This window comes from Carassius gibelio, chromosome B17, assembly GCF_023724105.1.
Source record: "Carassius gibelio isolate Cgi1373 ecotype wild population from Czech Republic chromosome B17, carGib1.2-hapl.c, whole genome shotgun sequence".
NCBI lineage: Eukaryota > Metazoa > Chordata > Actinopteri > Cypriniformes > Cyprinidae > Carassius > Carassius gibelio.
This window is the reverse complement of record NC_068412.1, coordinates 17,065,749-17,081,298: the sequence shown is the minus strand read 5'-3', so window position 1 is coordinate 17,081,298 and position 15,550 is coordinate 17,065,749. Positions and strand designations below refer to the sequence as shown.

General features: G+C 38.3%; 2 protein-coding genes across 4 annotated transcripts in view; one reads left to right on the top strand and one right to left on the bottom strand.

Moving 5' to 3' along the window:
* Positions 1–11,818, top strand: part of LOC127976084 (beta/gamma crystallin domain-containing protein 1) — a 41,330-nt gene extending 29,512 nt beyond the window's left edge. For both annotated transcript variants that reach the window (XM_052580204.1, XM_052580205.1), the window contains 14 exons: positions 1,147–1,273; positions 1,381–1,416; positions 2,663–2,838; positions 3,025–3,151; positions 3,348–3,493; positions 5,116–5,242; positions 5,374–5,403; positions 5,756–5,868; positions 5,992–6,124; positions 6,559–6,698; positions 6,842–6,965; positions 8,950–9,108; positions 9,217–9,379; positions 10,556–11,818. In XM_052580204.1, the coding sequence (XP_052436164.1) occupies positions 1,147–1,273; positions 1,381–1,416; positions 2,663–2,838; positions 3,025–3,151; positions 3,348–3,493; positions 5,116–5,242; positions 5,374–5,403; positions 5,756–5,868; positions 5,992–6,124; positions 6,559–6,698; positions 6,842–6,965; positions 8,950–9,108; positions 9,217–9,379; positions 10,556–10,644 (1,690 nt within the window). In that variant the 3' untranslated portion in view covers positions 10,645–11,818. The remainder of the gene's footprint in view (positions 1–1,146; positions 1,274–1,380; positions 1,417–2,662; positions 2,839–3,024; positions 3,152–3,347; positions 3,494–5,115; positions 5,243–5,373; positions 5,404–5,755; positions 5,869–5,991; positions 6,125–6,558; positions 6,699–6,841; positions 6,966–8,949; positions 9,109–9,216; positions 9,380–10,555) is intronic.
* A 337-nt stretch (positions 11,819–12,155) lies between these two features.
* The window catches only part of rtn4ip1 (reticulon 4 interacting protein 1), a 6,656-nt gene continuing 3,261 nt past the window's right edge, over positions 12,156–15,550 (bottom strand). The window contains exons 8-9 of one of the 2 annotated variants that reach the window (XM_052580209.1): positions 14,205–14,297; positions 12,156–12,353 (exon numbers count right to left, since the gene is read on the bottom strand). In XM_052580209.1, the coding sequence (XP_052436169.1) occupies positions 12,234–12,353; positions 14,205–14,297 (213 nt within the window). In that variant the 3' untranslated portion in view covers positions 12,156–12,233. Of the gene's footprint in view, positions 12,354–12,729; positions 13,860–14,204; positions 14,298–15,550 lie in introns of those variants that run through there. The other variant, XM_052580208.1, reaches the window with a different exon arrangement.

Sequence of the window (15,550 nt, the reverse complement as noted above, 5' to 3'; positions counted from 1 at the left end):
AATCGGGTAACTGAAGTCGGCGCTGTACTTTTGCTAGGAACAGTTTTTGTTGGCGGAAGCTTTGTGTTTCTTTAGCTAATTAAATAGTAAAACTTGATTCAAAATGGTGTACAATTATATATGTCATCCTGGTATCGCGGACTTGCTCTCTTATTTCATACAAACGCAGTTGCTGCCATTTTGCCACGATTGTTTTGTTTGCTGTAATGGATTATAAGATAACTAGCGAACTGGTAAGATTTAAAAACATTTTCACCTTAAATCTTTTATTGCCTTAATTATTTATGTGGTGAAATGTTGTGTAATAAGTGGTTCGACTTCACCGTTTCCCTTAAATGTCCCTCTAGTTTGAACTTGCTGCTTGCTTGCAACTGCTGTGTTCACGGAAGATTGCGTTCACATATTTCAACTCAAATCAATATTTCATGTCTAATTTACTTATGTGGCAAGCTTCATGTCGGGGGCCTGAACACCCTGTCTGGGTTTATTCTGAGAGAACTGCATGTACATTATCCCTTACTTAAAATAACTGATTCCTGTTTTAATACAGTAGCCATTACTCCAGTCTTCATTCACATGGTCCTTCATTAATAATCCTAATATGCTAATTGTTCATGTTAAATGTTTAGGAAACATTACTTATTATAAGTTCTGAAAACAGTTGTTGCTCTGTAACATTTTCCCTCAGATTTTTAATGAATGGAAAATTCAAAAGAAATCCATGCGTTTGAAACATTATAAATGTCTTTACTGTCACTTTAGAAAAATCTTACTGATCCCTAACATATGATCAGTAGTGCATGGGAGCAAAACTCAAAGCTAAAATGAGATATGAAGGACACAAGCGTCATGTTTGTCCTCACTGCATGATCAAGTGGAAAGTTTTGAGGTTAAAGCATGTGACCTGTGTTTGGAGTTGAGAGACTGTGAGAGAAAGAGACTGTGTGTCTGTTGGAATGTTGTTTTCTTCTTGTTGCATGTTGGATGGAGATGGAATTTTCAAAATGTTTTTTTTTTCTGCCTTGGAATGTTTGTTCTTTGTCAAAACTTCAAGAAGCATGTTTTTAAATTACAAAATGAAAGTTGTCCTTTAACAGGTTCAAAAACCCTTTTAGATCTAGTCTTACTATGTTTGTGTGTTTGTAGATGGATGGTTTTTAGTGACCCAGGTTTCCAGGGTATTTTGGCTGTTTTGGAGGAAGGAGTGTATCCCTGCCCTCAGGACTGGGGCTTTCCCGCCCCCTTTGTCGGATCACTGCGGCCCTTGAAAATGGTAATTACATACCACTCATTTTCACACACTCATTCCATCTCATTCCAGCTTACAACAAAATGTATGAACAGAGGTTTATATACAACTGTTCTTTTTGCTTTTCACAGGGTCAAATTAAGGTGGAAAACCCCAATGAAATTAAGGTGAGCTTTACATGTTAAATCACATTGAACATTGATTGAACAAAAAGGTGTGCTTAAGCTCACTGAGAAAAACGCAACAACTTTAGACTAATTTTGCACATTTATTTGGCGAAAGACATTCTGTAAAGCTTTGAATTAAAAGTACCTGTTGGTGCATGTAGTCTGGACCAGATCGAACATGCCCAGAGGGGGAGTTGGTTCTTGTTCTTTGCTTGCTCAGCCCATGCTAGTGTTTGTTCTTTTGATTTCTGAGCCATGAAAGAGCAGCGTTATTGTGTCTGACTTTGATGGACCACGGAAGTCGGCTTAGTTTCTGTGAAGTGAACCTCACAGGGCTTCTCCTGAACTCATGTCTTCCTGGGCTCTGAGCGCAGTATACAGGACTTGAGTTGACTCTGCCTGAGGCTCAAAGACACTGGGGGAAAACTCCATGCACTCCAGTCAAACACTTAACATGTTATGTATTTTGTTGTATGAAATGAAGCATCTTTTTCGTGACAGTTTTTTTTTTTTTTCAGGAGAATTTAACTGAAGTATTTATTTCATACATTTTAACATTTGAATTCATTTTATTCGATTTATATTCATTGTATGCTTTTTAAATTTATATTAATTAATAATATATAGTTCAGTCTTGAAACTCTAGATGGCACTGGCTGACAGGGCGTTAACTTAACTGATGATATTCTGAGAGTTAAACGACTTGGCACAAGTTGATTGGTTCATGCTGCATATGCAGCCATTGAGCTTAATGCCTTGTATTTAAATGAAACCCTCCACCTTCCCCAGCTCCACCTGTATAGATCTGCTATGGGTTATTTTATATGCTATTTGTGCAGTAGCAGTATGTCTTATATACTCATAACACCATATCAACATATGCATTGGCAGTAGCAAGTTCCTGTACTTGCTTGCAGCAGCAGCAATAATCTACAACTACAGCAATAACCAAAAGCAGCAGCAATTTAGCAGCAGCGTAGCATATCTATTCCGCCAAGATATATCCATCACCATGCTGAAATGTTCAGAGAGTTGTCATGATTGAAATGTAGTTACAAAGTGTAGAAAATGTACTATACCAATCAAAGCAAAATCAATGTTGGCCCTAAATGAAAAATGAATTTCTGGTGGTCTGTGTTGCATTCAGTATTTATTCACATTCTAGATTTTAATAAAGTTCCAGTGTGTCTCATAAAATACATGTGAATACATGGCATTTATTCTAAATATTTCTATGTGAATTCAGGTGCTACTCTTTGAAAAACCAATGTTTCAAGGGGAGTGCATAGAGATCGAAAAGGACATTTACAACTTTGATGAAGGAGAGGAAGAGCAGAATGAAGAAGATGAGACTGAGAGTCCTGACAGCACCAGGAGAAAGAGACTGAGTTCTGTGGGCTCAATGAAGATACTGAGTGGTCTGTGAGTAAAACTTTTTGACAGTACAGCTGACTTTGTCGGATTTAGTTTTTTTGGTTTGGTCTGGAAAGGCAGCCGGACCATCAATATGTCACCAATTTACTGTAGGGCTACACATACCTTCATTTCTTGATGCTTTATTGCCTTTAGCTGGATCCAGCAGTGATTTTTGTTATTGTTCATTTATAGCTGGGTAGGATATTCTGCACCAGGGTTCGAGGGTCGCCAGTATCTTCTGGAGGAAGGAGAGTATGCAGACTTCAGTGACTGGGGTGGACTGGAAGACAGGCTCCTCTCTATTCGTCCAGTGTTAGCAGTATGTATACGGAGACCTTTTCTGAATCAAAGACTTCAAGATTAATATTAAATAAACAGTTTACAGCATAACCTCATAACCTCCTCACAGTAAGACATGATGGGAAGACAAGCATTAATAAACTTTGTTTGGTCTTTATGTGTGTTATTCTGATGTTCGCTGATTTAAGGTGTTAATGGTTTGTGCCCTTCTGTAGGATTTCATGACTCCTCATGTGAGAATGTTCAGTGAGCGGGATTTCAGCGAGAGAGGGTTGAATGTGGACCTGCTGGAACCTGTCCTTAGCATGGAAACCACTGGTTTTGGCATAAAGACACAATCGGTTGAAGTCCTCTCTGGCGTGTAAGTGTCAACACCTAAGCTCCCTGCAATGTCCTTCAGGCATCACTTTTTCTTTCTTTCACAACCCTCGACCTTGGTATGGCTGTAAATCTCTCAGTGAAATGTTTATTAGCCCTTGTGTGCAGCTGCTTACAGAGATAAAATCAGAAGTAGTTCACTCAGAAATTATAATTCTCTCATTATTTAACTCATTAAGTGTACAAAAATCACCAGCCATATTTGAAGTAGTAGAAACACCGAAAACAGAACAACAGACAGCAGAATGGAGTTATTAGAGATTATGGATGTCTACTAAGTATTTATGCAATGAATATAATGTTGAACATTCAGTATTAATGCTTGTATAGCTGACGTGCGTGAGCTGAAAAAGCACACTGAGTGGATTGAGCGTGATGTGCCGGAGATGCGCAAGCTTGTGGACTGAATATACCTTTCATCACTGGAAATTTTGTAGTTATGTCGGATATGTCAAAAACAAGTACAATAATTAAAACAATGCACAAGTTACTTAACGGTAAGGAGAGAGAGAGAGAGAGAGAGAAAGAGAGAGAGCGAGCACGCGCACTTCTGTTGTGTGATCTTGATCACACTCATCATTTTGATTAAAACTAAATCATAAAAATAAGACCATTTATAGGGGCATTCGCTTTAAACATTATTTATTTTCAATGGCATACACGGTTTTCTGGCGAAAGTCAATCAAGCAGTCGTAAAATGCACTCGGCTGTACTACTTGTTCCAAACCCATAACATTTGGAGGGTAATATGAGGCATGATCCTGATGATGCAGGAACCTACTGAGAATACAGCTTTGCCATCACAGAAAAAATTACATTTTCAATTTTAATTTACATTAATGCATTTGCTAAATGCTTTTATTCAAAGTGACTGTGCATTCAAGGGTACGCATTTTATCACTTTGTTGTACTGTTTGCACTACAGAATATATATATATATAAACCTGTACCATACATACTAGTGTATACAGGATAGGAGGAAGCTTTATCAGTTATCTGTTTTTTTCATGTATGGTATGTTTTAAAGCGGTTTCATGGCTGAAGTCCAGACCTGCTCTTCTCTGCTGATAATGGAAGGAGTGGCACATGAATGTGAGGTGTCATATATCCTGAGGCAGACTCATACTCTAGTTATCTTTTTTAATCAAAGACTTTTCAGTAATAGTGTCGCAAGTGCACCCACACCTCTTCTCTCTCCTGTGCTTCACATGCAAACAGACACATAAAAATCCTGTGTCAAGAGCACACGTGTTAAAGCCGTGCTCGTCAGTGTCAAGGGTGTGACTTTGATAACATTCTTCAATAAAATTAAAATAATGAGATGATTAAAACAATAGTGTTCATACAGTATTTATCACTGATTAACAATCCCATTGTCACAGGTATGATTCCTGTACACTTAGGGCTGTGGTTTACTTATTGAGAAATAATAAGTGACTTTTGCCTGTCGTCTTGAGATTTATTTATTCAGCTATCTATATTTTCCTTACTGAATGTGAAATTGGTGACAAATTGTGAGTGATGTGGAACTCAATGTGTCTCCTATTACAGAGATCAAAACTGCTGAGTTAAAAAGATCTAACTGTTTAACGTCTGACTGAACAGGTGGATAGCATTCGAGAAGGCACGCTTCTCAGGCGAGCTGTACGTTATAGAGAAGGGTCTCTATGGCCGTCCGGAGGACTGGGGAGCACACAACTGCAAGATTTTGTCAATTCAGCCTGTGGTTTTGGTAATAATTTGTGTGCAATATCTGCCCTATTTTTGCAATGTTATTGTTTTGCAATTTTATTTGTTACTCAATAAAACCTTGTTTGTTTTTGTATTCCTATGGCATCTTATAATTCTTTTTTTCTGCCTCAGGAACAAGCTGAAGGACTATCCAGATATAAGGTGAGTTTAAATGTTATGGTTGCACATGGAATCTTATTATGAAAGGAAATCATAAAGTGTAATTGGATGTTAATCAGAGCTCAGAATACTACAGTCCTACATACAGCTGAAAGAATGATCAGAAATGTGATAAATGGAGATGCTGGAGGCAGGATGTGTACAGATTTGTGAGTGACGTGCATTGAGGAATTCTGCGGGCACAGATACCTAGTTTTAACTGAAGTGAAGATCTAGTTATTCTAGTCAACTAGATATATTTTTCTTATCATCTTCTACATCTTATCAAAGTGATTTGAGATTAAAAAGATTGTTTAATCTTCATTCATGTGATGCTCTGATGAAACACTCTCAGGTGCAGTTGTTTCCTGAACCAGGGTTCAAGGGAGCAATGCAGATTTTAGAGGAAAGTCTGGCATTCCTGCCGGAGGGCTTCCACCCCATGTCCTGCAAAGTTTTGGCTGGAAGGTGAGAATTTTGCTTTACAACAGAATCACACTAGAACATTACATGTGTACAAAACACAGTTCAGCAAGATTGGACAATGTTTTAAAATAATCACCATTTCGTTGTACATGTCTCTGCTTGAAGCTGGGTGGTGTTCGATGGCCCACAGTTCACCGACAACATGTATGTACTGGAGGAAGGAGAATATCCCAATCCTGAGGCTCTGGGCTTACTCTTCTCTGATTGCAAAATCAGCTCCGTCCACACTGTAGGACATGTGAGTACCGAATAGAAGATGGGATCAGAAGACAAAGATCCTTAGGATAGGCAGAATATTTAATTTGGTCTGAATGAAAGGCTGTGAGAATAGACCCTTTTCATATCTGATAAGTGCTGTCTTGGCACTACATATTACTTTCATTGATCGTGTGGGTTGTATCATGTATTTTTAGGCATTGCCATGTAAACAACTAGACGTGAACATTGAACATACTGTTAATCTGGTTAAATAGGATGAGAATTTGTTGTAATTCCAAGAATGACAATGCCGATGTCAATCGAATCGAATGTGTTCTAGTTTTTTGTGGGCTAAAAGATACAAAGCATTGCAATTATTGTTTTCAGTCATGTCTTATCTGACTATTGTTTCTATATTAAAATATTAGAATTTTTGTAATAAACACACATATCAATGTTTCTCGGTCCACTCAGGAGTTCTCTATGTCCTCCATCACACTCTTCTATAAATCCGGCTTCAGAGGACGTAAAGTAGTTCTGACCGATGGCGTTTTGAACCTGTCTCTGGCTGGCATTGATGGACGGGTCAAGTCTCTATTGGTCAATGGAGGAATGTGAGTGGTTTCTGAAGCACATTCAAAGCTCAGATTTCGGTTCAGGTGTAAAACACCAAATTTAGTGTTACTCTTCTTCTTTGTGGTTCATTTGGATAAGAAAAGAATGTAAAGTAATAGATTTTTCTCTTTCTGTTTATCAGCTGGGTGTTGTATGAATACAGCAACTTCCGTGGTCGTCAGGTCCTGCTCCATCCCAGCGAGATCGGCGATTGGCAGAAGTTCAGAGGCTGGGAGCAGATTGGCTCTCTGCGTCCGTTACTACAGGTATGAAACGCCGCCCAAGTCTAGTTGTCAGTAAGCAAAATTACTTGATGTTTGATGTGTGTTCAGATCCAGTGGGGTTTAGATGGTTCTGCTTTTAGGTGTGAGATTTAATTGTTTGGGAACCGCACATACAGTATTGTTCAAAATAATAGCAGTACAATGTGACTAACCAGAATAATCAAGGTTTTTCGTATATTTTTTTATTGCTACGTGGCAAACAAGTTACCAGTAGGTTCAGTAGATTGTCAGAAAACAAATGAGACCCAGCATTCATGATATGCACGCTCTTAAGGCTGTGCAATTGGGCAATTAGTTGAATTAGTTGAAAGGGGTGTGTTAAAAAAAATAGCAGTGTGGCATTCAATCACTGAGGTCATCAATTTTGTGAAGAAACAGGTGTGAATCAGGTGGCCCCTATTTAAGGATGAAGCCAACACTTGTTGAACATGCATTTGAAAGCTGAGGAAAATGGGTAGTTCAAGACATTGTTCAGAAGAACAGCGTACTTTGATTAAAAAGTTGATTAGAGAGGGGAAAACCTATAAAGAGGTGCAAAAAATGATAGGCTGTTCAGCTAAAATGATCTCCAATGCCTTAAAATGGAGAGCAAAACCAGAGAGACGTGGAAGAAAATGGAAGACAACCATCAAAATGGATAGAAGAATAACCAGAATGGCAAAGGCTCAGCCAATGATCACCTCCAGGATGATCAAAGACAGTCTGGAGTTACCTGTAAGTACTGTGACAGTTAGAAGACGTCTGTGTGAAGCTAATCTATTTTCAAGAATCCCCCGCAAAGTCCCTCTGTTAAAAAAAAAGGCATGTGCAGAAGAGGTTACAATTTGCCAAAGAACACATCAACTGGCCTAAAGAGAAATGGAGGAACATTTTGTGGACTGATGAGAGTAAAATTGTTCTTTTTGGGTCCAAGGGCCACAGGCAGTTTGTGAGACGACCCCCAAACTCTGAATTCAAGCCACAGTACACAGTGAAGACAGTGAAGCATGGAGGTGCAAGCATCATGTGATATGGGCATGTTTCTCCTACTATGGTGTTGGGCCTATTTATCGCATACCAGGGATCATGGATCAGTTTGCATATGTTAAAATACTTGAAGAGGTCATGTTGCCCTATGCTGAAGAGGACATGCCCTTGAAATGGTTGTTTCAACAAGACAATGACCCAAAACACACTAGTAAACGGGCAAAGTCTTGGTTCCAAACCAACAAAATTAATGTTATGGAGTGGCCAGCCCAATCTCCAGACCTTAATCCAATTGAGAACTTGTGGGGTGATATCAAAAATGCTGTTTCTGAAGCAAAACCAAGAAATGTGAATGAATTGTGGAATGTTGTTAAAGAATCATGGAGTGGAATAACAGCTGAGAGGTGCCACAAGTTGGTTGACTCCATGCCACACAGATGTCAAGCAGTTTTAAAAAACTGTGGTCATACAACTAAATATTAGTTTAGTGATTCACAGGATTGCTAAATCCCAGAAAAAAAAAATGTTTGTACAAAATAGTTTTGAGTTTGTACAGTCAAAGGTAGACACTGCTATTTTTTTGAACACACCCCTTTCAACTAATTGCCCAATTGCACAGCCTTAAGAGCGTGCATATCATGAATGCTGGGTCTTGTTTGTTTTCTGACAATCTACTGAACCTACTGGTAACTTGTTTGCCACGTAGCAATAAAAAATATACTAAAAACCTTGATTATTCTGGTTAGTCACATTGTACTGCTATTATTTTGAACAATACTGTATAAAGGCAAGGCAAACCCAGCACATTTACAAAATGTGGACATAAAGACACTCCAGTAAATCAAGAAGGAGACCGTTAATACCTGTGATTTCATAATAGTGCATTAAGTGGGTTAGATTTTATTACGCAGATTGAGGCAAACTTTATTTATAGAAGTTTTCTCTTAAAGCTAGTTTAAACATCCAAACATGACCATTTCTCTTCTGTTTTTCTCAATAGAAACGTGTTTATTTCCGGCTGCGTAGTGCAGAGACAGGCTGCTTCATGTCTCTGACTGGACCCCTGGATGATTTAAAGCTGCTGCGGGTTCAAGTGCTGGAGGAAACTGCTGGTCCAGAGCAGATATGGGTCTATGAGAATGGACTGCTGCGTTGCAAGGTACTCGACTTGATCGCATCTTCAGATCTTATTCTGTACTCGAGTGATTTCGACTATAGCTCTGTGTCACTGACCATGACCACCATCTCTCTGGCGTTTTCTCTTCAGATGGTGGAGGACTGTTGTGTGGAGACGTCTGGAGGTGTGGTGATGGCAGGTGGCAGGTTGAATGTCTCACCTGAACCAGGCAAAGACAATCAGTTCTGGAGCATCACAGGAGACGGAATCATACGCAACAATCTCAAGCCCGACCTTGTGCTGGAGGTCAAAGGTTAGTAGTTTATACATTTGAATGAAAGAAAAGACTATGAAACAAAATAATGAAATGAAACAGAAAGGTTGGCATGGAACAATAAAGAGAGAAACATTCACATGCACATGGGGCGTGTGTCTATGCCTGTCAGTCATAAAACTGCACCCTGCACTGACAAGCTCATAATTGCTTATTGATGACACATTCTGATGTCACATCACACCAGTGTGTTATTCCTATTAGCAACTGCGCTCGATCTGCTCGGGCAACCGCACTGCCGCCCTACATACATACCACATCATCTTGTCAGAGGCAAATATGTGTCTGAATCGGGCTAGCATTTAACACTCAACTGAATATTAACTAAATGCTAATAATATGCCACAAACTATTCTAATAAAATACTACTTTTTTTAGAGGGTTTTATAGTCATTATGCGTTGATGAAGTTTTTATTTTACTAGAAATTACCCTTTGTGAGTGGCATCTTTACAAAATGTATTTTTAAATTGAACTACCCACCACAAACAACCGAAACATTCATTCATTGGTCAGATTTTAAGGGAACAGATTGAAAACGGGATTTAAAAAATTTAAATTAGGGTAAATTATTTATTTGGACTGTGACAACAATCTCTTTTTTTTTTTGTCTGAATTCAGAATGAGGCTGCTTGTGGTTCAAATTTCTGTAACTTGAGCGCCACCATGACGTCAGTCAGCACAGCAGAACCTGTTAAGTGCTTCCATCTAGTGGCCACTTAATGTATTACACCCTGTCTGTCCACCTTTATTTGCGTTTATTTGATAGAAAATACAGTAAAACACTAATATTGTCTAAGATTATTACACCTTAAAATAACGTTTTTATTTAAATATACTTTAAAATGCAGTTTGTAATATCAAAGCTGAATTTTCAGCAGCCATTACTCCAGTCCTCCGTGTCACATGATTCTCCAGAAATCAGTCTAATTATTCTGATTTGGTGCACCATTATTAGAATGTTCAGCTTTTATTTGAAATGACAGTTTTTTGTAACATAAATGTCTATTTTGTCAGCTTTGTTCAGTTTAATAAATCCTTTCTGACTAAAAATATTAATTTCTGTAAAAAAGTCTGAATCCAAAGTGTAATTTAAACCTAAAGAGGCTGTTGAAATCAAAAGGAATTTGACCTTCTTAATCTGTTCTTCATCTAGGTGGCCAACAGTATGATAAAAACCAGGTGATTCTCAACACCTTTGACGAGCAGAAAACTAACCAGAGATGGACTGTGGAAATCCTTTAGTGCTCCAGTCAAATCAGAGCCATTTCTGTAACGCCTGCTATTTAGAAGAAACCCGAAATCATCTGAGACTCTTGTGCGCTGAGAAGATGATGGGAATCTATAACCTATTAATGACTCTGATGAATCTGTCACTGATGGGATCATTATCCCGATAAGAATGTGTGCAGGACCAAATCTTTTGAAATCATCCATCTAGATTAGTTGTCTACATGAATGATGTACCTTTGGATGTTCAACAGAAGTCCATCGACTACATCAAGGACCTTAATGAGACCTGCAGTAGTTTCTTCATCTTTTGTGCTAGTACTTTTTTATTGTAATCCTGCATTGGCCCAGAAACAAGAGGTACTGTCCTGCTTGCAATGCAATAACAGTAGCAAAGGGGGCGCACTAGCATCAGGATTTGCATGTAGCTGCATTTTACTTGACCTTGTTCATTTTCAGCAAAGAGCCAAGGTTAGTCAAGTTTGTATGGCCCAGTTTACCCCTTGCCTGTCATAAAAACTTTTTAGGGACAAAAAGCACCTTCCATTTATCAGCAGCTGTGTATTCTGACCTAAATTTTTTTTTCCAAAAATATATCTAAATCATAGATGCTTAGTATAGTCCTATACTAATAGTACTTAGAGCAGCAGATGTTTTACTAGTGCCTTAAAAGCTTGAGGGCTCCTGATAGCTTGAAATAGGCTTTTTCATGATGGTCACTACTAGTAAAGGGCTCGTACAGGTTCTTGTAGTGCCATCAGCCAATCAGCAGTCAAGACATACTTTTCTTGTGGCTCCAGAGTAATTAATCACATATATATATATATATATATATATATATATATATATATATATATATATATATATATATATATATATATATATATCTCAGATGATTGGCTCAAAGCTCTACAGAATATAAAAAAAACTGCATTCTTCCAAGAGTTCCTGCAGCAGATGAGTAACTGCTGTTGAGATGAATGAGAAGACAAACTGGTATTATAGACCTCACTGAATGTAAGGCAGCATCTATTCACCTGCCATTTCAACTTGCTGAAATCAAAATGTGGGAACTTACTGACAGTTGCTGTACCAAGTATTTTTTTTAGTGTATAAGAATATTCTGCAAAGTAAGTCTATAAAGCACTATTGCACATATCAGAACATTAAATAAATGTTTTCTCCTAAATGTGCTGATCTGGTATCAGTTCAGTCCTGTTCACAAACTAACATTCATTTGAAAGCTCTTACTCTCGGAGCCTGTTTTCTTTTACAAAGATTTTTTAGGTCGTTTTTTTGTTTTGTGTATACATTTTCTGATGCGTTTAGTCATTTAAGTTTTTTTTGTGTCCATACCCATATTTCCAAAATACACTGTTACATTTAGAATAAACTTTTTTATTCTGTTTGTTTGTTTTGACTTTTCAAGTCGTTTATGAATATACCAGCAATGTATTTCAAATAAATAATGGGACATGTCTGCTAATTTTGGTAATGCAAAAAAAAAAAAAAAAAAAGACTCGTCATTAGGTAAATATTTTTAATTCAACGGACACTTTCAAAAATAGTCCTGGGCTGGCATATGTTTTTGGTAGCCATAGCTACTATTTTTTGTCCTCAGCGATGGAAACCACAGTTTTGCCACGAGCATGACCCTGTTCTACTTTCTGAAAGGCTTGGGGTACGTGAGCAAATGAGAACACTTCCTCCACCACAGGACGGACCTACAACGACAAAACAGAACGCAAATATCAGAACTGAAATGTGACGTCCTGGGAGGACTTGAATCATGCCTGCAGTTTAATGTGATAATGACTCATTGGTGTCATGTTAATCTCATCCAAATCCACTGAATAGCAACATTTAATATGCACATGCAATGCATTCAGTTGTGCAGAGGTGGGTGTTTGTGTGTGTGTGTGTGTGTGTGTGTGTGTGTGTGTGTTGTGGTGCGGTTTAAACTGAGCTGGTAAACAAAAAGATGCTGGTTTGACCCACACAAGAACCATGTTATGCTTTGACTGTACCTGTATTGAGTTCATGTCACCTTCATGCTAAATCTACAGTGTCTTGTGATCTGAACTGATTTACTTCAACTCCTTTTCAAATGTCAATTGATTATGATTTTAACATCTACAATCTGAAGTGATAGTAACACTAATACAAATACAGATGAACACATTAGACTTCCAACAGGTTTAACGGAAGTATAGCCCAACACTGTCACTGTCTTATCGTGAATATCTTCTCAAAACAAACGGAAAAAGTCATAGCTGGTTAGCAAACACACAGGACATGATGCAGGCATAACAACACATGCTTTAAAGGAAATGATGAGATCAATTTCCTGCCTCTACACTGCACTGCTATTTTATACCTTAGATATGTAAACTTTTTTTTTTTACTTTTTCTGCTTCCCATTATAGAAGAGTTCCCTTAAATGCTGTTTAATTATATTCAAATCAAATTTGAACTTTTTCATATGGTTTCTTACCTGTCTGAAATGTCTGAAATTAAATTCATAAATCACACAGCTACTCTTTCAGTGATGTGTTTGTCTAGCGTGTCTGTCTGCTATCTGCAACATCCGATGGCTATCATAAGGTTAGCAACTCTTCATAGTGTTGTTCCCACCATGAAGTTTCTGCATTCAAAGACACCGCACAAGACACAGAGCCCCAGTTAATGTGCAAATGTGGTCACAGATATATTGTATTGCTGCTAAAGATAAGATGCCATTCTGTTTTGATAAAGAATTGGTTTCTTCCTGTGTAGAGTGACCATATGTCCTCTTTTAAGACCTAAAAAAATAAAATTCTAAATCGCTGAAATATGTCCAGGATTCAGCTTTTGCTTTCTACAACTGCCATTCATTGTGCACATTTTTGTATTAAAGCCCTGGACAGGACTGTTTTTTTAATCCCGCTGAATTATTATTGCTCGCTCCCGTGATTTTTATATCTAGTCCCGCAAACATTTTAGCACTGCATATAATATTTGCGCATCAGGGAGCCGCCGTCAATATGCGGAGTATTTAAATATATTTGAATGAGCACTTGCTGTTTATCACTTTCACTTTGACAAATTCACGATCACACGCACACTGTAAAGGAAGATCGGATATTTGTCAATGAGCTCAGGCAAATCCTTGAGCAGCAAATCCTCCAGGATGATCTGTCAGCCATCTCTCCTCTCAACACGTGATCAGTCAAATCTGACGCCTGCAGCTCCTGTTAGAATTACATTTGAATGAAATACTTGGGTTGAAACATTTTGCATTCTACCCAGGGCCGTGGCTAGTGGGGTGAAAGGCGGTGATGATAGGAGCCCATTGCTGTGTCAGTGTACTTAATGTTAATCCAAGAAAAAAAGAAAGAAAATCACTCAGAGCTCAAATGACATGTTTTGAGTTTTGATATTTGGGATTGCGCTTCTCTAAATCGCTGTCAGTGTGAACAACCCAAGGTGCCAAAACTGAGAATCGTGTATAGAAGCAGACCGTTAACTAACTGTCAGAGAACTAATTGAAGAGAAAGAGTCTCTCACACACATCAGACACACTCAGGCTGCTGTACCTTTCCAGCATCAACCATTTCGCTAATCTCATCCAGCGTAGGACCGCTGGGAGCAAAGAAACCCCAGCGGTAGTGCACTCCTTTCCTGAGGTGCTGGGAATGAGAGAGAGAGTGAGAGAGAGAGAGAGAGAGTTAGTACTGAACAGCTTTCTACCTCCACATCTCCAACTCCACAAAAGAGTGAAAAGGTATCAAGCGATCAAGTTTAGGTTCCCGACCCTTCTTGATTTCCTTTTTCATTCTACCTTCATCCATTCTAGACCATTATATACATTCATTAAATCATGTATTCTGTCCTTATATGCCACAGGACAGGGTGGAGTAAAGCTGTGAAAAAGGTGGGTCATGTTTCTGAAGGTGGCCTTGACTGTCCTAACTACTATTTTTAGGGACACAAAGCACCTTCTTCCATTTGTTAGTAGCTATGTATTCTGACAATTTTTTTTGCCAAAAAATATCCAAATCATAGATCTGTAGTCATATACTACCGTATTTTCCGGACTATAAGTCACACTTTTTTCATAGTTTGGCTGATCCTGCAACTTATAGTTAGGTGCGACTTATTTATCAAAATTAATTTGACATGAACCAAGAGAAAACAGCCACGAGAGGGCGCTCTATGCTGTTCAGTGCTCCTGTAGTCTACCACTGAGAACATAGAGCGCCCTCTCGCGGATGTAGACGGTAATGTTTACTCTTGGTTCTTGGGTCTAAATAAATGCGACTTGTAGTCCAGTGAGACTTATGTTTTTTTCCTCGTCATGACGTATTTTTGGACTGATGCGACTTATACTCAGGTGCGACTTATAGTCCGAAAAATACGGGTAATAGTACTTAGAGCAGCAGATGTTTTACTAGTGCCTTAAAAGCTTGAGGACTCCTGATAGCTTGAAATAGGCTTTTTTCTTGTCTGCATTCGGTTGTGAAGAAGTGGATTGTGGGTGTTGGTGTGGTGTGGTGGTTAGAAGTGAGCTCGTAAACAAGCTATGAGCTGGTAAACGAGAAGATGTAAGGGATGAGGAAAGTTTCAGGATTTTGCTTGATATTTAACAAAATAGAAGAATTTACACCATAAATACATATGCAAAATGTAAAGGTTTGCACTGTAATAGGCTACTACGAATACAAGGCATTCGTGTGTTGATTTAATGTCAGAAAAAAGGGACCAGTATGGATTTCCTGCAAAAACACCCAACAACAGCTGAGAAGAGTGTTTTGAGAACCGATAAACACACACACACACACACACACACACAAAAAAAAATCTACAAAGAGGGGTTAGTAAGTTTAGGACCAATACTAAAGATTTTTACAAGAAAATATATATATATATATATTTTAAACAA